At 39.7% G+C, this 25,191-nt stretch overlaps 1 protein-coding gene across 1 annotated transcript in view; it reads right to left on the bottom strand.

Moving 5' to 3' along the window:
* PCNX2 (pecanex 2) overlaps window positions 1–25,191 on the bottom strand; it is a 150,004-nt gene that overhangs the window by 33,610 nt on the left and 91,203 nt on the right. The window contains exons 23-25 of the mRNA XM_058834378.1: window positions 21,671–21,798; window positions 7,257–7,315; window positions 4,938–5,153 (exon numbers count right to left, since the gene is read on the bottom strand). Coding sequence (XP_058690361.1) covers window positions 4,938–5,153; window positions 7,257–7,315; window positions 21,671–21,798 — 403 coding nt within the window. The remainder of the gene's footprint in view (window positions 1–4,937; window positions 5,154–7,256; window positions 7,316–21,670; window positions 21,799–25,191) is intronic.

Raw genomic sequence — 25,191 nt, 5'->3', positions numbered from 1 at the left:
AATTTATCAATACCTTTTAATGTTCTGGTACGTGTTGAACACACCTCAAGTGTGGTCTCTGGAAAAACATGAACATGGGCACTTTTATTTCCCAACAGCAAGAGGTGATTTGTAAAAAAAAAAATAAAAGTTGCAACCACTCTTTGAATAAAGAATCATTCTTCCCAGAGCTACGGAGCCTTCAGACACAAAAATCAAACACAAATAAATATTCCTTACACTGGTAATGTACTTGCTGCTGTAATAAAACTATGCACCAAACACATGCTGCAGAAATGAGTAACTGTCCTTATTAGACATCACTACCGTGCCTGGAGCACACAGCCTGGACTGGCTGCTTTCATACACCATTCTGCGTGGGAAATAAGCTAGCTAGCACAGAGAGAGCCCCACAGGCAATCCCATCCTGCTGCCACAGCTGCCTGCCACTGTGTACAGCTACATCTGTGTCTGCCCTGCAATTCTTGCCTTGATCAAGCTAATGAAGTTCCAAGTGAAGCATGAATACTGCACGTGCAACATGCAGTAACAAAAAATCATGGCAGAGATTTAGAAGTTCATTAAATGACTGAAGAATACAGTGCAGGAGTTAGAAAACTGCTCCTGAAGACTTCAGCAACACCATCAGTAAGCAGTTTCTACGCATCTAATGCTTAAATGAATATTCTCCAAAAGACATTTTGTAGACACACAGACTAAACAGGAAAACATTTTAAATCTCCCTTGTTCTACAGGGAACTCGTGAGAGGGAGATATTTTGACATTGCTTCTGCTTGTTCCCTGACTGTGGGTTTTCCCATCTCTTCCTTTCAAATTAAATGACATGTTATGTATTTCTTCTGGCAGGCTGCGTTTAGCATTCCGCTGTGGTCTAACACACACAGCAGAGTTAAGCAACTGAAGGGCTCAATTCCCTCACACCACTGTGCAGCTCCTTGGAAATGTTCTCCTGGTTTCAGCTCATTTCTACCTTCTCTTTGCTGTCCATAAAGGAGGAGCTGGGCATTTCCTGTCAATGCCGGGAGGTCTTGAGCCTCCCCTCTGCTTTGCACTCAGGATGAATGACACAGTGGAGGCACATCCCTTCTCTGTCCATAGAATGTGAGAGTGAAAAACTAATTTGTCCAAGGTGTTTATGAATAGGACTAAAGACAGATGAAAGGAATCCCAGATTTGCTGACTCGCTTCTTTCAGTCTGCTCAGTCTGTGACATAACCTTCCTATGCTGCCTGCAGGCGTTTGGTTGGGTTTGTTTTTTCATTTAAAAGCTGAGACAAATGCTTCTATTACAAACAGTTGGAAAGGTGTCTGGATCAGTCACAATGCCAAATCTCAGTTAGGATGGACTGCAAACTGGGGAGGCAGCAAGTACCTCCTGCTACAGTACACTTAAATTCAGAAGGCTCTGTGACCTCTTCTTAGGGCACTACCAGTATTGCCAGCACAGACCTTCAGCTACCACAACGAGAAACGCGTAGGAAAATCCAGAGCTCTACAATGCAAATATTGCTTTTGGTTTAGTCATAAACAGAAAACAGTCACAGAGAACACTCTTGTGATTCACTCATTTCCAAAGCAAACACAGATTTCCTATTTAAGTAACAGCAGATTTTTGGGGCCCTCAATTAAAATTACTTCCTTGAAATTGAAGTGAAGCAGCCAAAGCTCAGAAATTACAGATTGCAAGTTCCTCCTCTAGTCCTTTTCTCCCCCTTATGGGAAACCATTCTGTACAATGAAAGGAATTAGGGTCTCCTGTAAAAAACAGTGCATGACTGGACAGCTAAAAATAGGAATGCAGGATGCCCAAAGCAAAATCTGGTGCTTAATAACTGTCACTTGACTTTGTAAACCATCAGCTTCTTCCAGGGCAGTTCCACACACCCTCTCACTTCCGCAGAAAAAATTCCTACTGTATTCAGTATTCAGGCTGCATTCACCAGCCCTTTGCAAGATTTGAAATGGGGGAGAATGTGCTCAATCCACACAGGAGATGTCTCTCAGTGCTATTTGGTGGAAGCCTGCTCCACCTTCCTGCCCCTGCAGGCAGCAATACTGTTCAAGGGAAGGAGCAAAGAATGCTTTCCAAGGCAGAATTTCAGTCTCAGCTTTCACACAACTTCCTTTGAATAGCCTTGATTCATTCCCTTGTGAACTTCTGTATTCAGGTCAGCCCCTCTGGCTCCCTTTACTCAGACTAGTGCCTGGGCACCCCATGGCCTGCAGCCCCACCAGAGCAGCTCAGCTCCTTGTTGGCAGAAGGACCAAACCACATACAGGAAAGGCACAGTTCTGCAGCATATTTTATCTAAAGCACAGCAGCCTTCATGGGTTACCTGGAGATACAAACAACCCTCTGGTGTCAGCACATCACCCCAGGAAGTCTCCACTGGGCATACAGCAGATTATCTGCTCACATTTTGGTGTCCATGAGGCTTTTGTTATAATCTGCATCAGGCAGATCCAAGCATCCTTATCTGGCTTGTGCTTGGTTCCCCTCTGGGTGCCTTTGCTTCTCCTAGTCCATCCTTAAGCCGGCTTTTAATCCATGTAATTTCTCTGGCACTCATTCTGCAGTCCAGTGGCGTTCAGCTCTCACATGGCATAGCAAATGTTACATCTTTGAGCTGGTTTGGTCTCAGGTGAATTCCTTTATTCAACCCTACATGGCTTCTCTGTTCCAGGCCAAACAATAGAATAGCAAGACACACTCCTAGTTTCTGTTCCCATAACAACTCCTCTACCAAATACTCTGAAAACCAGAGAAAACTTCCTTACATACCATGTCTGTGAGGGCACAGAATAACCACAAATTTTGTCTTATTCTTGGAATAGGATTATCCAGTGGGTTCAGAGAAGAGAGGGAGTCCATTTTTCTCCTATTTCCAACTACTTCTACCTCTAGTATTGAGCAGTCTCTCCCCGCAGTGATACTCTGAGGGTGAGGAGGCAGAGGGAACTAGATTTGTACTGAGGATGAGATCATCTAGATGAAACCACCATTTCCCCACTCCTCCCCACTTCCAGTAACTAGTGTTACTTTCCAGTTCAATTTGCTGCAGCTCTATTGGTCCAGGCCCATCAAAGCCTCAGGTAAGAAAGAGGTGCAGCTTTGCAGGATGCCAGCCTCCCCCTGAGGAGTGCAAGAAAGACTGGGAAAGAGGATATTCCTCCTGAGAACTCAGCTGGCTCCCAACAGCAGTCTATGAAAGACATAAGAGGCTGTGGGGCTCAGCCTCAGCTGAATTTTAAGACCTGCTGCAACTGGCAGACATGCTGGATCTATTCACAAAGTAAAACAGTATTAACTACAGTTAATTAACACTGAACAGCATTAGGCAATCTGTATGGAAAGGTCAATTTTCAGAGACATTTAATTACTTAAACCGTGATTTTAGGGAATACAGAAATGTCTCAACAGGTGGCACACTGCAATATTTGAGCTCTGCTCTCAGATCCAAGTGCCAAATGGCACTTGCTGGCTGTGAACGATCCTGGCTCAAAGTCAAAGAAAGTCTTCCCAAACCACTTTGCAACAGAACTATCCAGTTGTTCCCCATTCAACTTCCAGTTCATTATGCCTGTCTGCTAGGCCCTTGATCTTTTTATACAGCTAGCATGTGGCTTGAGCATCCTCATATACTTTCATCTGTTTCCAATATTTACTTTACTTCTACTGCCTGGAGATGGTGATGATAGAGAGGGACCCAGCAGTAAGGGGAAACTGCACAAAAAAAAAAAAAAAAAAAGAAAAAGAAAAAACACCTCACAAAACTCCTGTCATTTCAGTGAGAAGGAGATTTCTTTCTTCTGTTTGTTTCAAATCCCACATTGAACTATTTTAACAAAAAAGGATGATCAGCAAAGATAAATTTGGGAAGTTAGACTGCAAGTACCTATCCCTGACACAGCAGCACCACTGCTCACCTTGGGGACACCCAAGAAGCAGATGAGTGCAAGAATACTTGCGTACATCTCTTGGAAGTTGTAGTAAGCCTCAGTAGCACACATGCATGACCATGTATTCCTCACCAATCTTCATAAACAACATGAAATTATAAGGCTGATAAACAAATTATCTTTCTTCCATTCCAGTTGTTTTTCCTCCCAATTTGCATTTGCTCTGAATAGGGATCTGATGAGGTACTACAATACCAAGCTGTTTCAGACATTTACTGTTTCCTTTCCACATAACTTTGCTGAAGACACAAGAGTGTTATCTTCATCCCCACTACATAGGAAGGAAAGTGAACATGAAGCATTCACCACAACCTGTTCAACATCCTACATGGAGTCTGTCACAGAGTCAAGACTTGAGCCCACACATGTTATTTCCTAGTCTAATCCTCCCACACTTAAGTGCATTCAAAGAGCCAGTCTGTCGCTTATTTTCTCACACTCAACCTTGTTGAAAAGTCACCTTGATTACACTCTACTGTTCCAGTGTGACAGAGACCATCTCAGCATCAGCTTCTTGCATGGTTTGACACAGGATATTTTCCATGGAAGGAGTTTTATTCTGGTTTTGTTTTTTGGTTTCTTGGGGTTTTTTTTGTTTCCCAAATTCAAGGTTTTTTGGGTTGAACAATTTTAAGAACAACTCCAATTTTCATAGTTATGGAGGAAAATAAATAATCTGAAAAAATAACTGAGTATTACTCAAAAGATCTGTGACCCAAGCAAACCACTCAACAAACCTTCTTTCTGAAAGTCTTTTGATACTGCAGAACATGGTTCCAAATTTCTTAACATCTAGATTTCAAATCAACATTAATATAATGATACAAAGAAGTACCAAGCTTTCAGAAAGACAAGTATCTGTAGAAAGAGAAAGGTCCTCAAACTCTACGTCCTACTATAGAGTTGTGATAAGATTAAAAAGACAGGCAGGATTTATTGCTGGTTTTGTGGTTATTTAAATCATCACGGATCCTTACCTCGAAATTCGAGCCCTCTGAGCTGAAAGGTGACCAGGCCATTTCCAATTTCGATCAAGTGCACAAAGGCATTTAAATAATCTGATGCCAGAATAAAACAGTCTCCTGTGTTGTAGTTTCCCCAGCGGCCCAGGATCAAATCTCCACAAAGAGACTCCTGCAGAGATCTTGTCAAATGCTCATAAAAAATGGAGTTCAGATTATTGTCATCATTTCCTACAAACAGAGCAGCATACATTTGTAAAATAAAAAACTATATAAAGCCATTCTCCATAAAATTTTATGTTCTTTTTCATTCCTGCTTAAATCTCTTTCCTCTAGCTAGATGATATCTTCCTGATACTTTATACAATCTACATTTCCTAGGTAGCCCTTCAATGAATCAGGTAAGTATGAACAATATTGTAAATAAAAGATCACATTACTGCTAGCACATATTTCAGACTCAATCAAATAACCTCCATGATTCACAACAGTAAGAATTTCTTGGCTCCACTAAAAGTCTCTGCAATGCTAAGTTAATGTCTACATACTATCTTAATCTAAAGAAACAAAAAATCATTATTACTTCAGAACATATGCTTAAATTTGAACATTTTTTCTGAGATTTTTAAATACTTTGGTTGCGCAGCAACCAATAATTTTGTTGGGATTTTTTTTCTTTTAGTCCTCCAGGAATTTTTACAAGGCTCTGTCCATGAAGAATATATGCTTGACATGAGAACTGCTTTCCTTTTCTGCAGTGCATCAGTGTCCCACCTTCAATACTCTCAAAATGCTGGTGCACAAATACATGTACAAACCAACATCTTGTAGGTGTATTTGTATGCATGGGAGTGTATGTGGATACGGACGTACGGGCAGTCATGCATTTTTATGTTTGTGCATATTTAGGAGGAGATCTAACATGGAGGTGAAAAAACCCAGAAGATGAGGCTTGCAGAGGCTATGCCTTTCCTACAAATTCCTCCTTGATACCAGAGGAGGAGAGGGCCTGTAACTACACTGCTTTTTGTGCCCGTAGCCATTACGCACCCAGCCCTGGTAGGTCTGTCTGTGTGTGCCCACGTCCATGCAGACACACTCACCTGTGCACCTTCTGGAGTGTATTGGGTCAGAATTTAAGCAAGTCAAAAAATAAGTCTTTTAAGCACATGCACTAAAGGAATGCTTTTCTTGAGCTACAGGGTTTAAAACAAAATTCACTTAATAGCATATATAACAACGGTAAAAGTCATTGCTATCAGATGACAAAATGTCCTTGGGAAAAATCTTAGCTCCTTGCTTTAAATGATAAATAATTAAAAAGCACCATTCATGCTTCAAACTACTAATACCTCTCTTGCCTTCTTGGACAGCCTGGATTTAACCAACTTCTGCTTGACGATGAGTATTTGTTCATGTTTATTTGTTCATGTTACTGATGTAATGGATAAGGATAAAAAGGGTATGAGGGGTAAACCAGCAATAATTAAAATGTAAATTTCTAACTCTACAATACAACCCCAGCCATCTATGTGGCAAGATAAAATTGCCCTCAGAACACTAAAGTGAAAAAACCCATATATTAAACCTTGGCCTCTCTCACTGGGACCGGATTTTGGCATGTGACACTGGTATCAGCTCCCCTGCAAAAAGAGCTCTGTCCCACCAGGCACTGAAGAGTGCCAGCTGATGCAGCACATGTTCTCTGTGTCCACTGATGTGCCAAAAACTGCACCCAGTTCCCAGTCTCACAAGAACCACTCAGTGTGGCCTGGGAAGCTGCTTTCCATGGCCATGGTGCTCATTTAATACACTGACACTCAGCGGAACAGCCCACCATCTTTCCTACCTCTTCTTAGTTGGAAGTTTCCCAACTTCCCTTCTATCCCCTCTCAAAAAGGTTACTCTCCAGGGAAGAAGAGACACTTTTCAGCCCAAACAGTGGCAGGGGTTTTCAAGTTAGGGGTTTTCAAGTTAGGGGTTACCACCACTAACTTGCTGCTTTTTCTCCAAAACCTTTCCCTGCCCTCAGCTGACCTCTGAGTCCAGCTACGGTGCCTGCTACATATTCCACACAAACTCCAGGGTTATGATTAACCAAGCAATCGGCAGCCCAGCAGCTCTCTGTCTGATCAGCTACACATAACTGAGGAGTGAATTTACTCATCGGGTCACACGACTTAAACTGGTGCTCTGCTACATTTAAAATGCTCTGGCTTGTACACACAACATTTAAACCCTTTGCATCTCTTCAGCTTCCCCAGCAAAGCCTCACCAGTGTAAATACATCACATTCTGCAAGTGAAGCAAGACACCCAAACTCCCAGGCCATACCTGCATCTTTTTCGATCTGAATTGCCAGTCTGGTGTTGGAATGGTCCGATCTTTTGGTGCTGGAAATAAAAACATGTTTACAGCCAATTCTTCTTTTTAGATAAACAATTCTCACAATAAACACTTTTTTTTTTGTTTAACATGTCTCTTCATTTTGCATTTATATAATTAGGCAGTTCACAATAACCCATTCATCAGGCATATAGTTATTTCAGGTCAGTGTTGCTATTGATATTGTAGCTTATCAGCACACTTTCTGCCCATTTCCCTTCTTGTGGGACACAGTCCATTCAGAATTTGGAATCTGACACAATGCTATGTCCTTAACTAATTGAACTGGCTCCAGAAACAGATCAGCCAGGTGCCACCAAAACAACGAATAGAAAGAATATTTAATCAGTCTTTCTTTCCTTCTAAGCCTTAAGGGAAACAGCTGGACCCAAGAAGTTTTCTTTGGGTAAAAACATTTCTGTGGGTGTGTACCATCTATGGAAAAACAACAATACAAAAATACTTTACTTAGTTTCATACTTAGCTAGGCAGCAACAGGAGAGTCCTTGGTCATTCTTATTGCTTGAAAAAGAGTAAATTAGAGGGCCTTACTTCATACAGGCACTAACCCTGTCACCCTTATGAATGGCACATTCCCTATTCACTATTTTCACTGTAACAGTGGAATATAAACAACACAGGAAAAATGATTACAAAAGAGAAAGCAACTAAAAGGGTAGATTGGATTGAGCTTTTATTACTACCTGTAACAAAAGATACTATTAAAGTTGTAAAATAAGGAATGGGTAAATCGCTGCAGGCCAGCATGTGTTAAACAGAAGAGAATGATGGTTGTGGTGAGCAGGGATATTCAACACCAAGTCCAAAGCACCTCCCAAGCACCCAGGGGTACTTGGGGTAAAAGTGGAACTCTGGCTAATAAAAATGCTATAGTAAACATCAATTTCCCTGAAATACTGCTCTGGCATGGGTATATAAGGATTTCAGGACACTTCATTGAGAATATTGCCTCAAAAGTTTCCCCTCAATCACTAGCCTTAACAGAAGACCTAGCTATTGTTGGAGTCCCGAGCACAGAAAATGTCCCTTTATCTGTGCTGACAGGCTCAGGCAGTCAAGAGAACACTGGGTTTAACTTAAGACCACGGAGAAGGCTTCTAAAACTGAGTGGAGAAGCTGGGAATGTGGATGTGTGAGTTAGATAGAATTATATTAAGTCACTGGGTGAAAAATAGAGTTTAGAGTTTGAGATGTAGTGAATAAGAGACAAGATGGAGGCAATCCATCTTGGGCAATGGTTTGTCTTTGCCTTTCTTCCCTCTTCTTCATGGATTTTAGTAATATTTTGTGATTAAGTGAAAAAGTCCACAGTGCAGAACACGGGGGTTTGGTTATTGGGTTAAAAGTAAAAATAAATTAGTTGGTATTTCATAATTGGATAGTTTATACTTAAAAGGCCTTGTGGACAGAGCCTGAAGTTGCCATTTGTAGCTTCTAGGTTAGTGTGTAGAAGAACTTACAATCTGTAAAAATGTAATACACATAAGGTAAAATAAACATCCTCAGTCCGAATATGAAAATCGTCTCTCTGCTCATCAATCCTGATCCAGGGGAAAAGAACTGAACACTTCTACAGTTGGTGCCTCGTATGACACACTTTTACATTTGGTGCCCTAGAGACTTTTACAATCTATCTAATATGTAAATATGATCTCTCATTCCTCGGAAAATAAGATTAAAGCAAAACCAGGAGAAAGCCCAAACAACAGCCAGCATAAGGTTACGTGTGACAGTGGCAAGGACCTCATCTGTACAAAGGCCTGCAAGCACAGGGGAGAAGAGCCACACCACCACCTTCCCTGGCATGGGATCCAAGGGAGACACCCAGGTGTGGCCCTCACCAAGTCCTTGGTGGAACTGCAGTGAGACTGGCACGGCTGGGTGGGACTGGCTGGGGTCTGGCTCATGGTGTGGGGAGCACAGGGCCCAGAGGAGATTTTCAGCAGGCTGGAGATTGACCAGTCAGCCTCCACAGCCTGAATTTAACTACTCACTGTAAAAAACCTGCAGACGTGCCCCAAGGAAGATGGCACCAAAGAGGGATCAGTTATAAGGGAGGCTTTCAAACAGCTTAAATAACACTGAAAAAGGATGGTATAAAGATAATGCTGTCTTTGAAACACAGCAGAGACTCGGTACCAGTTTCCAGGATTCTGTGTGTAAGTTGATGCTGAATCCAACTGGGAGAAGGATGCCACTGATGTGTTACAAAGTCTTTTCATCTACTCCCTACAGCCTCTCCAAAAAAGTTGTGGAAAGCTGACCAACAGAAACATTGCACACAGGTTTCTATGTAGTAGACAGAAGAGAAATAGATTTGCTTTAGTTCTATTTCCTACCAAAAGCAACTGATTTTTTTCCTTAAAAAGGCACATTCTCTACTTTGCAAAAAGTATGACTGAGAAACTAAGAGTCTTAATTAAAATTATTTGTAATTAATATTAGTGTATTATCTACATAGATTAACATTTTATTTGAGCTATTATTTATCTTCCTGCTTCTGATTGGCTCAGTTCATTGTAACTGCAATTATAATTTCCTATTCAACAGAAAATGGCAATGGGGGGAAGGGCCTTCTAAGCAGTTCAGAACATAAAGAACCATTTCTCTTTAAAAAGGTTGTCAGAATTCCTCCACCCTGATACATATCCACCTGCATATGCAAGAGTAAGCATAAACATTAGGTTGTGGAATTCAATCAATTTCCTATTCTCAGCTGAGAAGTACTGCTGATTTCCAAATGCCTATGTTTTAACATTATGAGACGCTTTATTAACTTTCAGTCCCTCTGAAATCAGTGTGGTAGTGTAAGGTAAAAGTTAATACTATTCTTTACCCCTGTTTTTTACCATTTCTGTTCTGGAGGCATACTGAGACCCATAAAATCAACCAATACTTCAGAAAATTCTAATCTATAATAAACAGGAATCCTTTTGCCCAGCATGCAGTTCTGAGTCTATTTCTTCCCCATCCCCCCCTTATTTTTTGCTTTGACAGAAAGATGCATGAAACAATCAGGGAAAATCACAAGTGCTTTGGGACACTGCAAGACGGATGATGCAGCCTGACTGGGAAAAAGGGAAGGAAATAGAACAGCTCCCACAAACAAAAAAAAACCCAACAAAACAAAACCAGGCTCCATTAAGGCTTTGTTTAAGCAGCTAAAACATGGGCCTTGGGACATGAGACAAGAATTTACCTTTTCAGACAATACTAGAAAAACTCAAATCTTTATACAGCTATTATAGGGTATAATTTTATTTCATTTTTTTTAAGACCAAGGGTAATATAGACAGTTTATAAAGTAAACTTCGGTGCTGAAATTCAGCTCAGTCAAAAAAATGCAGTCAGGTAGTCAATTCTGGATTTTAAAAGACTTCTACAATTATTAGTAACCAAAGCTGTGTTTGTATCTTCTTGAAGGCAATGGGGAATTTGCATTGGATTAATCTATAATCCACTACACCTAACAATCAAACCAGAAACACCTTTACTCAACCAGGACCTCTCACTGTGAACTTTTGGGATTAGTAGGTGATTTGGGCTTTCCTCCAGTGGCCTCTTACTTTATATTTGATTATTACCATTCATCCAATGTGATAATTAACTCAGTAATTGAATTTCTTCCTGAATTGCATTATTCTATGCAAACCAAGTACAGTTCCTCCAGCAATTGCCCTAGAGAAAAAGTGATTGTGTTGGACTGTCTTCAGCTAAGTCCTCAGCAATTTAAAGCCAACATCCTGCTTAGTTCCTGAAATATCTATTTCATGCTCTTTTAATCCCCCATTTACATGGACACTGAGATAACTCACTGGTTTGTGTGGCACTATTCATGTCACTAAAACTATTGCTTCCCTTTGAAAAAAAATTAATTTCCTATATTCTCTTTCCCAAACATACTGCCTGGAAAGATTTTCTCCTCCCACTTCAGTTTTCCAGTTTCCTTAGAAAGCGAGAAAAAAGGCTGAGGTGGATTAGGGTAGTCTGGAGAATACAGAGAGTATACTGGGAATCAGGTAAATTGAGGAAAAGAAATAAATCATTGCTATTTTGATGCTAAATAAATCATTATTTCCAAAAGATTAAAATAAAATTCCAGCTGTTCTACCTGCCTTGCTGCTGCTGATTTTTACCCTAAAACACAAATTCAAGATTTCCAGGATTCCTACTGTGTAGAAGAGGATCTCTGCTTTGAAAGAGAACAAACCAAAGAAAAGCAGTTTCCCTCTGGGAGATGCAGAGATGCCTTTCTAGGGTCAATCCAAAGTTTTTCTTTGTCTGTGTCCAATGAATTTTAATCCAGTCTTCAATGACATCTAACAGGCAAATTTAAAAGGGAGAAACTTTACTGTGCTGCAGCCCTATGATTATTCATGGGAATCTGGAAAAAAATCTTCAGTATTTTCATGTGAATGCCTAATGCTGCTGGCTCTATAAACAAAGGCTTAGCATTAAAAACACAGTAGCAGTTGCCTACAATGAGAGGGAGAAGGAAAATGACATGGCAGAATAAGCAGGCACACATCAGTATTTGAAGGATACCAGAGGTAAAAAGGAAGGTATTAATTGGAAGGGGAAGGATACTGAAGTAGTTTGGAATCAATTTCATCTAAAAGACAGAATGATTTCAGTGTGGTTTTAACAGCCAAGGCTGACAGCCCCTTCATGCGTGACCCTGCCCACGTTTTCTGGGTGGCTGCATGGAAGAATCAAGTTGGGTTTAACTCACGTGAAGAAAGAGGGATCTCTTAAAAATGAAAGCAATTTCTCCTTCCTGATCACTCACTCCTACTTTTATTTTTTATGCTTTCTTCCTCCTCTCCTTCCCTGACTGGGCCATTGTTTCATCTAATAACAATAAAAAGTGGCTTTGATTGCACACTAGAAAACTGGGGGAGGGCTAAGCTATAAAAAGTCCCAGTTATTAAAAGACAGCACTGTTGAAGCATCCTTTTAAAACACAGAAAGGTCTTATTATCCATAATGCTTCCTTAGAGTTCTTAGAGTCTCTTTACTTCCTTAAAAAGGTTTTTATACCTGATTTTGAGGCTTCTTAGGTTTGTTAGTGTTTCTTTGTGGTTTGTTTTTTGGAGGTTTTGGGTTGGGTTTTTTGTTGCTGATTTTGTTTAAGCGGGTGTTAAAACCACAGTCATCTGCTGAGATGACTCAGCATGTTTATTTGGCATATTCCAACACCTGCCTGGAAGTTTCTGTACTTCTGCAGCAAGGGGGATGAAAATGTGAGGTGTGAACACAAGAACAAAAGCTGAATGCCCAGACATAGGTTAGACAGCCCACCTAAGTGCCCTGACATTCAAAGATTTAGCTGGGGAATTCACCTCTTACTTGTAAGCCAGGTGATTTAAACATCTGTGTACTTCAAAATATTCACTAATGCTTTACTGAAATGTCATCAATGTTCCTGCTTTTGTCTTATTTATTTTTTTCCCCTTGTCGAAGTATGCTTTTTCTTTTAAAAGACATTTAATTATTGTCTTCAGATTATTTTTTACTACGCAATAGAAAAAGCTTTATAAGTGGAAAGATTATGCAACTGCACAGAGATTTTTTTGTGTGCACTCTTGAGGATGTAAAAAAGGTCAGGATCCTGATGTTCCTCTAAGAATGAGGCTTCACACAGGACTCTGCTTCACAGCTGGACCTCACTGCTGCACTTGAAAGAAATGCTTTTAATTTAAAAGCAACTGTGTTAATGACATTACACAAAACCAGGTATCTGGAACAGTACATATGAGTGTTATTCTTCTGTTGTTCCCATCATGAGCCAACACAAACATTACAGGAAAGGTACGACACAGTGCCCAGCCCTGGGCAAAGAGCTCCTCAGTACTGATTCACCTGGGCTCTGCACTGATGGGCCTATGAGTGAAGCAGGAAAAGCCTGAGAAACTGCAAGGAGCTGCAGAGTAGAAATATCCTGGTGTTTTCACCAGACAGAGTGAGAACAGACAGGGGAGAAAAACAAAAACCAAAACAAATGTTGGGAACTGCTTCAGCAAATGAGGCCAAGATGTTTTTCTCCTCTACTCTACACAAAGAGAGAAACATTGTTTAAACATCATAAAAGGAAGAAAGGATAACAAGGCATTTCAGAATTCATTCTTGATATTCTTTACTGGTGATAACAAAGTGTTTTCATGCTTTTTCAGTGCGCAATATTAAAATAGTATATATTTAAGGTATTTTCTCACTTTTGGACTCAATGTGGCTGCTTAATAATAAAATTAGAAGGTAGAGATGGCAAGGAAGTATGAGGAAACACAAGACTAAGACAAAGACTGGTCTTCCAAAGAAAGCCTATATCAGAAATACTAGTTTAGTTTTCTACAGGGTTTTCTATATTTCTCACCAAAAGATGAAAGGAGGCAAAAGAGAAGTTAACCAAGCCATTCCAATGCTGCAAATGTGCAAATGCAGCATTAGTGACACTACACTGAAGAACAACAAAAATCTTACTGCTACTGTGCAGTTGTACAAAATCTAATCTAAAAGAGGGATAACTTTCAGTACCTCTGTTTGTTTTTTTTTTTTACTGCAAGGACTGTTGAGAATGTTAATAATTTACAGCATTCATCTTGGTATCCTCTACAGTACTCTTCAGACTGAAAACATCTCTGATATTTTGAGAGCAAACACTGCTAGTCAAAGGACTTTTGAAAAAAAAAAAAAAAAAAAAATCCTACTAGCTTTCATCCAGTATTTACCTAGTCCCAACCAGCACAAAGTTCAGTTCACTGAGGCAATTCTCAGTGACAATGGTGAGACAATTCTGCATTTTGCACTATCTCAGAAAGAAGAGATGGTTTACATTTTGCTCTTATAAGCACCAAGGCAAGCTGGGTCCAGCACATACCTTTGTACATCAGGAGACAACCAAGACCCAAGCATGCTGTAGCATGAACTGTTCCCTGCTGCTACCTGTGCACAATGTGTCTTATCACCTCCATTAGAATGGTTACACTTGCTGAACATCTCCTCCTGGATCTCAGCTTTACCAGTTTCCACATTTTGACAAAAGTGGCTTGAATAAGCATTTCCTTGAATGCAAGGTTCAGGTTTAGTACTCCAAGCCTCAGGTTGCCTCTAAATGTTTGATTCAGTTAAATCCAACACAGGATATGATCTGCATTTTCCAAGTGAATGGATGAACACTTGCTGAGAACACTTATTCTTATGGAAATTCAGACAACTCATTTCATGGGGTTTCCGATATTCAACATGACAGAAATTTTATGAGTCAACTTGATCTCATTAGATTTACATAATTTGGAAGCTGATGATTAGATGAACAGCATTATAAATCTTTAGTGCAACTGTATATCCACATATGCCTTTAAAACTTTACATGTGCCCTATTTTTGATGGGAGTCCCTTATTGTCTGTGTTGCTGCCTTCCTTTCCAAATATATATTTAAAAGCCCTTTCATCTATCATGGTCATGATTTCTTCTCCTTTGTAGTTCTGAGTTCCTGCTTGCCCATGTCTGTTGGGTTACCCACTCAGATATTTCATTGCATGCCTTTTCCTTTCTGCCCACCCACCCCTTTCCCTTTCCATTTATGCCACTTACTGTTTTGATCTCTACTTGTGCTCCTCCTGATCTCAGCATGCATTCCCTTTCTGATGTCTCCCTTCTGTCTTTACTCTGTCCTCTTAGAATGATTCAGTGAATTGGAGTTGTGAATGCATCTTTAACTCGGCAGGGAACTACAGAGCACTGAATCAGAATACATTCCCAATTAATTATCACACATATGGCTCCTATTCAATTAGCCTCAATTTGTTTTATTGACTGCCAGGGGCAAAAATTTGAGAAGAGATGTTACCAGTTAAAGAGATACTGCCAAACAGTTAAACTACATCTTTGAATTTTATATAGCCTCCCTTGAGCATAAAACTCCAGGCAACTCAGAAAACACTTTTTTAATACCACACCTACCTGATTAAAGGTGCCTGGTTTTCCTTGCCCATCTTGTCTCACGTTTTCCCAGTTCAGTGTGACTGCACACATGGAGTCACGTGATGAGGTGAGGACTGGGGTGGAGAGGAGGTGTGCACAGCTCTGTGCTACAGCAGGTAGACAAAGGGGCACACATGGTCACTTGCTCTAGAGGAGATCACAGCTCAAGACTCTGAAGGGAAGGTAGTTTCTAGCAAGGCTTCTTTTAGCCTGGGCTGTACCTGAAGCAACACCTCCACACCTGAATGTTGTGGCTTGGTCACTCTGCAAAGCTCTACATGGAAAGGAATCAAAGACTCCCAAACCAGGCAAGAGTTGCAGGTACGAGCCCCTGGGAAGTACTGGTGATGTGCAAGATAGAGAGTGGTTACACACTACAACAGGGAGCAGACAGGGAAGGGTCTTGAGAAGACAGTCAGATAAATAAGTCTAATGAGTAACATGTAATTTCAGAGAGCTCATGAAGAACGAAGGCTGAAGCACACACAGAGATGTTCTTTGTTCTTCAAACATTTTGGTTTTCTCTATTCTCTCCCCCAGTGTCAGATCCGTGGCCACAAACAGCCCTGGAGAACAGGGCAAAGACCAGTTTATTATAATCATTGTTTAAAGAGAGGAGCATGTTTTTCATGCAAAAAAAATCACCTCTATTGGGAAATCTGCCAATCTAAAGAGAAATGAAAGAAAAATGGCAGCAGCTTGCTAATATTTCAGCTTTTTCATGGCTGCCAGCCAGGGAACTGCCACCTACAACTGCATCAATGCCATACTTAAGGATACCAAGTCAGGTCTAAGCATCTCTCAGTACAGGCTGTAGTCTACCAGTACAGGCTGGATTCTCACAGATCTAAGCACCTTTGAAATTTCCAAAAAGACTCTCACAAATTCTACATGCTTTGTAAATAAGATTGGCACGCCCTTCTGATTTGGAGGCAAAACCCCAAAAATTAAGGCAAAAACCTGTTCATTCATTGGTCCTATTTGTTTTGACTTGTAAGTCCCATGTGCTAATAAGCACCCATTTCAGGTTCAGCTGCACACTGATACTTATTTATACTATTTACACTGTTTTGAAGAGTTCTAAATCAACTCAACTCTCAATAAAAGCCTGGAGGAACCCTGAGGCCAACTCAGTGAAGACCTCTCTTAGAAGAACCACAGTCACCAAAGGGATCAGCATTCATCAATGAGTAATTGATGTGAACAAAGGCACTAGAACCTCAGTTCATTTTAGAGCAAACAGAAATACAGTGTTTCTTTCGGGTCAGTTCATAAAAACAGTATAGAAATAAAGGCAGCCAGAGAGAAACACAAAAATTTGCAGAGACATCAGTTTGGAAGAAACTAAAATAATAGCAATGAACAGTAAAACTAAAGGCTACAATGTGGCTTTCAGACCAGGTAGCTGGAAAGTTTGAAGCCTAAGTAGGTTCGAACCCTAAGTAGGCCAGTGACAGTAGTTAGAACATAACATATGAGATGATATTTGATTAAATAAGGCAAACACTATCTCCTGTCAATTACGGGAAAAAAGGGAAATAATGCTGAAGTTATGCTATTCACTATAAATCAAAGTCCAAGCCATTACTAACTATAAACATCTGCTGCAGCTGTTTCTCTGGAAACATCACTACTAAGGAGGTCTAAAAACATGTGAAAAAATCAAACAACATGGCAAGAAAAAGACTAAGAAAAAAAGAAATCCAGTCCTAAAAGGAACAGCTTGAAAGGTCTGAGTATGCAGATCCCAAACAAGGCCCGTGGACAGTTATGGGTGAATGACATTTTGTGTTTGGAGCAGGGGTTTTAACAGCTGTAACAGATGAGGAGGCTCACAGGGAAACCAGAGGCACCAGAGTGTGTTAAAAACAAGCATTTGAAAGTGGAAGGCCTGTTATTTTATGGGGAAAAAGGGAGGGAGCAGACAGGTACTTTTCACAGCTCCTTTTCCCACACATGTGCATAATGTGGGGTCAATCAGAATTATGTGTATACTGGGAAAACTCTTCCCATTCCACCTGCAGGCTGTCTGAGATGGGTAGGTTAAGTGAGCTGGCAGGAAAAAAGAAGAAAAAGCCATCTGCACTACATCTGAGGCAGGGCAGGTTTTCCTTGCCCTCCATTCCCAGCTGTATTAACCCTACAGGTGGTTATTTTCCAGACCACAATGACTGGAACAATAACCCAGTGATACACTTTTTAAAAAGACGGAGCAAAGAAAGGCTTGCTCACATAGTCCCAAACATAGAGAGGCATCCTGTAATGCCAGACTGAGATAACTGGCAATTTAATCACAGCCTCTTTAGAGACACCTAATTAATTCAGTTACACCACACTGTAATTCATTCAAGGCGCTTCAAAGCAAATGCAAGCTGTGCCTTACCCAAAAATAGGCACTGAACCAGAAGAATAGAAACAGGAAGGTGCAGGAGAGACAAGCAGCTTGTAAACAGTGAAATCTCCAGATTCCTGGTGGCAGTTTGCTGTTTGTGGGGACAAGTCACAGCTGCAGCAGAGAACAAACATGCTGTTCCACGTGATCCACCTCTCAGACCCACTGGGGAATAAAAGTAAACTTTCTATTCTGTTCTGTCATTGTCGTATCCAAGATACAAAGGAAGATAAGAGGAAGGGAGGCAAAAGACAGAGTCAGGCTGCAGCGTAACAAAGTAGTCAAAAAAACCCCCAAAAGCTAAGGAATTGAACAATAGCATTTGGACAAACACTTCATGCTTTAAAGTGCCTATACATTAAACAAGATTTATTGCTATTTCCTTTTCTCTCTCTGACATCTACAGCCTAATCATTCCAACAGCTGTGAAAATAGGGACGAAAAGAACTGTCTTCAAACTGGGAAGCAGGACCCAGGCCAATGGCTGGACAAAACCAGTCACAGCAAACTTTCCTTTGTAAAAACACAAACCCAAAAATAACAGAGAGAGAGAGAGAAAGAAAAATTCTCATAGTCGAACTCCCACAAGGTAACCAGCTCATGAGCAGCAGCCCAGCTTCTCATTTTACACCCCTCTCTCCAACAAAAAAGGCAGCAAAAGCTGCAAAACTGTGATTGCAAGAGTTCTTCTTTCTCCTTCACCTTCCTTACTGCCTGATTTTTTCTTCTTCTTAGTCACCCTTCCTTTTCCTCTCTGAAGGATCCCTGACCTCAGTGATGTATTGGTGTGGTAGACTCTGCCTGCAGTGAGTACCAAAGAGCATACTAAAAACAAACAGCATCTGCAGATTGCAGGGAAGAACACCCATGCTCTGCACACACCACAAGAGCCCAAACAGGCACAGCATGAGTCCTGAATTTTGAAGAGCCTGTTTGGAATTTCACAGTTTGCTTACTATCAAAATGAATCCCATTTGCTTTTTTTACCCACTTGAGTCCTTCAGCTCCTTGAAAAACAAACAAGGCACCATTTTAATTCTCTGAGACCTTCAGCTGCAGCTTGCATCATCTAGAATGGAAGAAGCTCAGCCAGAGAAACCAGAGGATTCAAACTCCTCTTTAGCCAGCAGAAAAAGTGGACTAAAAGAAACTGGGAAATACAAGATTCATGTGTGTGCACATGGAAAACACCAGGAAGGGACAACCAAACCAACACTTTAAGGAACAGAGGGATCAGTTGCTCAGCACTCAGACTACTGGCTTAGTAGCCCTGTTCTATTAATGAACATGTTACTCTGTACTTGATAAAGTTCAGAGTTTCAATTTTAGATTCACTCTACCAAAAATGAACTGGATTTTTTTTTTCCCTCATCTAATTTCAGGCTGTTGGCCCAAACGAGATGCAAAAATAAATCTTCCTTAAGTGAGACAATAATGAAGTTTGCTTGACAACAGAGAAGTGTGCAAATACTGATTACAATCAGTATAGAAATGACAATCTAAGAAAGCCATCTAATTTATGACTTGAAAGAAAAACAATTTTGATACATAAGACTGCTTGTCAAAATTTTTTTCAATTCAGTTTTTCAATTAAGAGATTAAATTATTTTTAAAAAAATAACCCTGTAACTGACAATATCTAACTTCATGTAAATGTAAATTAATAATTTGTAGCTAATGTGTGATAATTTAACGTAGTCATCAATACAGCAAGGAAGTGTTTGAAAATGAGTACGTGAAACAGGCAAAAAAAAAAAAGCCATATAAAGTATATTGAAGATAGCTTTCCCCTGGACAAAGTTCCTATCAACAAGCAATGAGTACGGAAACAGCAAAAAAAAATAATCTTCACAAGCTTCTGCTTTGTATGAACTCATCTCAGACAACACTGCAGTGAACCTGTGACTTTCCACAAATACCCTGAGCTGAACTTGGGGAAACTGTCAATGCACTCCAGAACAGAAATCTGTACAGAAACTTCCCCATCTGTCTGTTCTGTTTTGTCTTATATAACCTTTAACTTCTGGCTGTAAGGAACTGCAGCCCAAAGACAGGCAGATGTGCAGAGCCAGAACAACCTTCCATTCCAGCTCAAGTTCCTGATCCTATCTTACTCCACAGCTCAAAAAGAAAGCAATTATGCTATCCCTTTGAATTTTTACATGTTGGAAGGTCAAAATTCAAAGCAGTAAGGCAAGGCCCATTCAGTTCGTTCAATTATTTGAAGTATTTTTTAGAAAACTTCCTCATTCTTAATACAAATTACTCCCCTTTGTTGCCTTTTTCTGTCTTTTCACAGTATGCTTTTAATAAACCAGGAGTTTTTCTGTCCAGCTCTCACTCATTCTGGTTAGTTCCTCATGTCACATGGAAGTCAGGCAAAGGAGAATCAGAAGAACTAGAGACAAAATTAATACAAATTTAGGAGGACTCATTCCATGTACATATTCTGAGATGCCACAGGTTCAGGCAAAGACTTATTTCACTTTGATGAGAACCTGAACCTTCTACAAGGCTGTTTTCTACTTCTGAAAGGTTTTTGAGAGGCAAGGTTGTGGTTTTTGTTGTAAATGAGGTCATAGAAGATACACTAGAATTTCTAACAAGCAACAAAGCACAATTTTTACAAAGAATAACGTAAGCCTTCTGGTTGAAGACAAAGTTGTAGTTGCTGCTTATTTTGAAATGACAAGCAGTGGTGAATTAAAGTATTAAAAGGGTTTGGCTTTTTGCACTTGAGGTTTTACAGTTTATGGATAAAATAATTACTTTGCTTTGCAAAACTATTACCATCAAGTTCTTCACTTCCCTAAGCAGGAATCACAGATGGTCACTACTGATGAAAACAAGTCACTCATACATCCTTGTTAAAGTATTAAGTACCAACCATTTTTGATACTTCCAGTGAATATCTCCTGTTCATTTTGTATCAAAAGATTAGACAAACCAAAAGAAAATATAAATGACTCCCTCTATTTCCACTGGCAATAACCTGAAGACTTGACACTAACTGAACTATATGGCAGTGATGTGCCTTCAACAGAGGCTGGTTTTCTAACTGGTACCTAGAAAAGGAACCACATGCCTTCAAAATGCTCTGGTTGAAGTAAAATGTAGCAGATGTTAAAATCCTCACTTTCTGCCTCTCCATAACTGCCCTCCACTTCCCTCCCTTGAAAGAACAAAACTGCTGACCCAGTAAAAAAGATGTGAGAATTTTGTTAAGACCTAGTCCCAGTGTACAAAACTGAGCTCCCCTCAAAAGGTTTCCACAAATCTCATCACATTCTGAAATGAATACAAAGCCTCTTTATACAACTCAGCTTTGTCTGACTGATTTCTTTATAGATGAGTATATATTCACCCACCGACACAAATCAAAATGCAACAAAATAAAACTCTTCAAACTAAGATACACCAGCATCACTAACACATTGAGGTGTGGTAAGGGTACAGCGCTCCTCCCTGGTGAGACCCAGCCCTGACTTGGCCAATGCAATTTTCCCTTTCAGCCTCATATCACAGTTCTGCAGCTGCAGAGTTACCTGCTGCATCCCACAGGGTAGCATTTAATCAGCCTAGTTAGTATAAAATGTATTTATGAAGTCTGACTGCTAGTGCCAAAGGCTTCACACATTTAGTTGCTAGCACTAGCTATCTAGACAAAAAAGGCTGACCATGGGAGTTTTACTGCTATTTTCTTTTTCACAGCTTTGTTACTGTGTGTCTGTACAACAAATGCAACATGACGCCTCATCTGTAACACACTGATAATTGCTTAAATACATTTTCAGAAACAGCCAAATAACTACAAAAGAGTAGAACACCAGAAACAAGACTGAAAGATTAACCTTTCATGCCCTAATTTAAGGATTACCTTTGGAAACAAAAATACCACCAGAAATGAAACTAGTGAGAGCAAAACTTTTACAAATAACAAGGGTAGAAATTTTTAAATAGTCTTACTTGTAGTTTTTCTCCCAGAACTTGATTGGTCGTGCATACGATGCGATGAAGATGACACTACCCAGAAATGGACTCAGTGGTGTAGAAAAGACTGAAGTGGCCAGAGTTTGAAAAAAAAGCATAGCAGAGTCTGAAAATTGCAAGTTAAGGTAACACGGAAAGGGAGGAAGGCAGGCAGTGCTAAATATCACCCATTACCAGCGTGTAAGAGCATGTGGCTCTTCAATGCTACGGTTTTATTATCGGGGTGACCCCGTCTAATCTCTGCCCAAGGATAGATCCTAAGCATAGGCAGTGCAGTAAGTGACCTTTTCCAGCTACCTAAGGTACCTTCTGTAACACAAAAGTGCCTTCCCAGCGTCTGACACAGAGCTTAAAACACACACATACAAGGAAAAAACCAATCTCTCAGAAATTATTTGTTCTCCATACTGGAGTCTTGCTTTCACTGTCTCCAGTGTTCCATTCTGTGCGTTTCTGCTTGTTTTGGAATGACCTGGTATGTGGAGAAATTGTGCCTCTATACTCCAACCTGCTGGTTCAAAGTCATGCTTTCACATTGATTCTTACTGAGAATTTACTATTCCATGCTGACTGAAAGCTAAAGAATGCTCAGCATTTCACACTTTTTGAAACATATAAGAAATGAGAAGGTGAGGACAGGGGAATAGTGAGTATCACACATAAACATCATAATGAATGCCTGAATCCATAGTTTACTTTAAATGTAACATCGTATTTCAGGCTGCTGGAAAGCAAGTTAGGAGATGGATAAAGATACTTAAAAACATGCAAGTTATGAAGAACATAATTAAATAAATGTCAGCAAATAAAATGTTAGGCCTAAATTCTTCATTAAATCACACCACATCCATGAAATTTAAAGAAAAATACTTTCAAACTGGCATAAGAGACCACTTGCCACTCCTTTACACCTCTCTTGGGAGGTAGGTGCAAAGTAAAGAAGCAATGAACTAAAGGAACCACCATCAATGGACAATGATCAAGCACATCTCAAACTAAATTTCAAGTAAAATCACCCAATAACCAGAGTGTTTTAGCTTACCCTATTATAGCAATATACTTACTGTATGTGTGTCTCACAATCCCTGAGACTTCACAAAAAGCCCTCTTTAACAAAAGTAGCATCATTCTTGGTACAGCATTTCCATAAAAGTGCTAGCTAGCCATGCTTTCAGAGCCATTTGCAAAATCTAGAAACAAATATTTGCCAACAGATACCTTTCAAATCTCTAAACCTTACTGAAAGACAGTGGTCTGGAACGGTGTCTTAGTGCATTAGAGAGATTGAAAAAATGAGTTGCCCTTACAGTTTGAAATTTTAAAAAGTGACAGAGAGCACAGAGCAGAAAACAAGTGCATCAAAAAAGTTAAACTGTCACATTACAGTGCAGTCATACCAAGCACTGGCTGTGAGAGATGAACAAGTATTTACAAGTGTCAGATAAGGGAAGGAGGCATGGGAGCTGAAGAGAGGAAAAGAGAACAAAGAGGACAGATAAGGGCAGCAAACCAAGTTTCTAAAGTTGGTACTAATATAATGATTGATTTAAAAATTGCCACCATCATGAGCCAAGACATTTCACACACCACTGTGAACTGTTTGTGTCTTAGACATAATCAGTGGCAATGGGGGGCTTCTTTCACAAAAGACATAATTCTCTGCTAAATGGACAGAAGACATTACCAATTTGATTTGTGAAAAGTGATTTTAACTGCTTCATATCTGCAAGCTTGTCATGAGAGCAAGTAACAGCATCTGACTCTCATATATTATCTAATGCATGCAGAGGGCAATTATCTGTCACAGGGGTATTTTTATTTGAGGATATCAAATTTGTTTGTATTAGGTCATTATTTATTTACTTTAAATACCAATGTTTTAATTATGTCTAAGTAAAAAAGAAGTGTCAAAAACTTACAGGCATACCTTCCTACACTATGACCCAAGCCAGGTTTCCTGTGTACCATCTTTGTTAGGCTACACTGTCTAGAAGCAGAACTTGTTTCTTTGTGAATAATGGATTTTCTTTCTAACATGGTCAAAATCAAATTTTGAGAACAAAAATCCCAAAGCTAAAAACTCTTCAACATTAAATAAAACATTGTCTCTGAGGATTAATCCTTGCAATTTAACAATCTGTTTAAATTCAAACCAACTTCAAAATAAGTACGTGAGACTGACATTTTGAAAATCTTTCATCCCCTTCTTCTAACACAAAACTTTGCAGTAAGGCCAGCTCAAATCCTCTGTTACTCAAAACCCACATTTTTACTTGCATTTACTAAAGGTGCCTTCCAGGCACACAGTCACTTAGAGGTTGGGAAAACTGACTGTCACAGGGTTCTGTTTTCTGATAGAAAGCACCCTGAAACAACCAAAGCAGAAACTCTCCTAAACAGGATTATCTCAACTACAAACTTTTTTTACCTCCCATTTCACTGTGTCCTTTTTAGGTAAAATCGGCCTTGGAACTACAAACTATACTGACTTTCTCAATGGGCTGATACTTATAAATGAGTAACCTCGTCTTACCCACTTAAATGTCAGGCAGTGAAGTTGCAGATCTTTCCTCAAGTCTGAAGCACATTCCTGTTCCTGATCTCTTAGGATTAAGAGGGACTTTGAAGGGTCAACTAGTCCATCTAGCAGCCACAAGCAGGATCAGCTAAACTTATGACTCCTGATAGACATTGAACTAAAATCCTGAAGATTTCTAGTGGTGGAGACTCTACAACCACCACCAGGCAAAGCTCCACACGTGTTGCCCTTCATGCTGCACTCAAAGGCATTATAGCATGCTGAGCTACTCATATCACTGAGCTCTGCTGCAAAGTTCACCCAGGCACTTGAAAATTTAAAAATTTACATCCTGTTTGCAGAACTGATCGAAGCAATTAAGAACCACAAATAATTAACTCTGTAAAGAAATGGCAGGTTTAGTACCTCTGTAAACTGCAACATGCATTCATCATTACTGTTTGCAGGGTTATGATAACAACAAATAAAAGTACTGTGCGAAGAGGCAGAGTTATTGCTGTTGTGGGAATATTAACTTCAGCATTTAACCAGTATCTTAATTGCAGCACTGCCTTAGAAGACAGATTTCCATTTACAAAGCATACTATAAATATAAATAATAAAAAGTTTGGTAGATCACTTTAGCAATAATTCTGTAAACAAACGAAACTGTGGTTTAATTACTTTCCATTTTGCGAAATTTAATTGGTAATTTTATCAAGAGCACAGTTATCACTAAACAAAATATTTGAGACCAAAGGGAAACTTGTTGAAATATAATCTTAGTTCTTAAATGTTTTGCTAAATAAATCCACATACACTTCTCCAACAGAAATGAAAATATTTTTTGTTGTGAAATTCTGGAAGGATTTGCTACAAATAACCTAAAACTCTTAGGACAGATCACTGCTTTTATAATGCTTTCCTTCTATAAGGAAACAATCTAAAACTTCCCCTCTGGGAGTTATTCTGTGTGCAC

This window comes from Poecile atricapillus, chromosome 3, assembly GCF_030490865.1.
Source record: "Poecile atricapillus isolate bPoeAtr1 chromosome 3, bPoeAtr1.hap1, whole genome shotgun sequence".
NCBI classification, from domain to species: domain Eukaryota; kingdom Metazoa; phylum Chordata; class Aves; order Passeriformes; family Paridae; genus Poecile; species Poecile atricapillus.
Note: the sequence above shows the minus strand (reverse complement) of the source record. Positions and strands in the feature narration are given on the sequence as shown.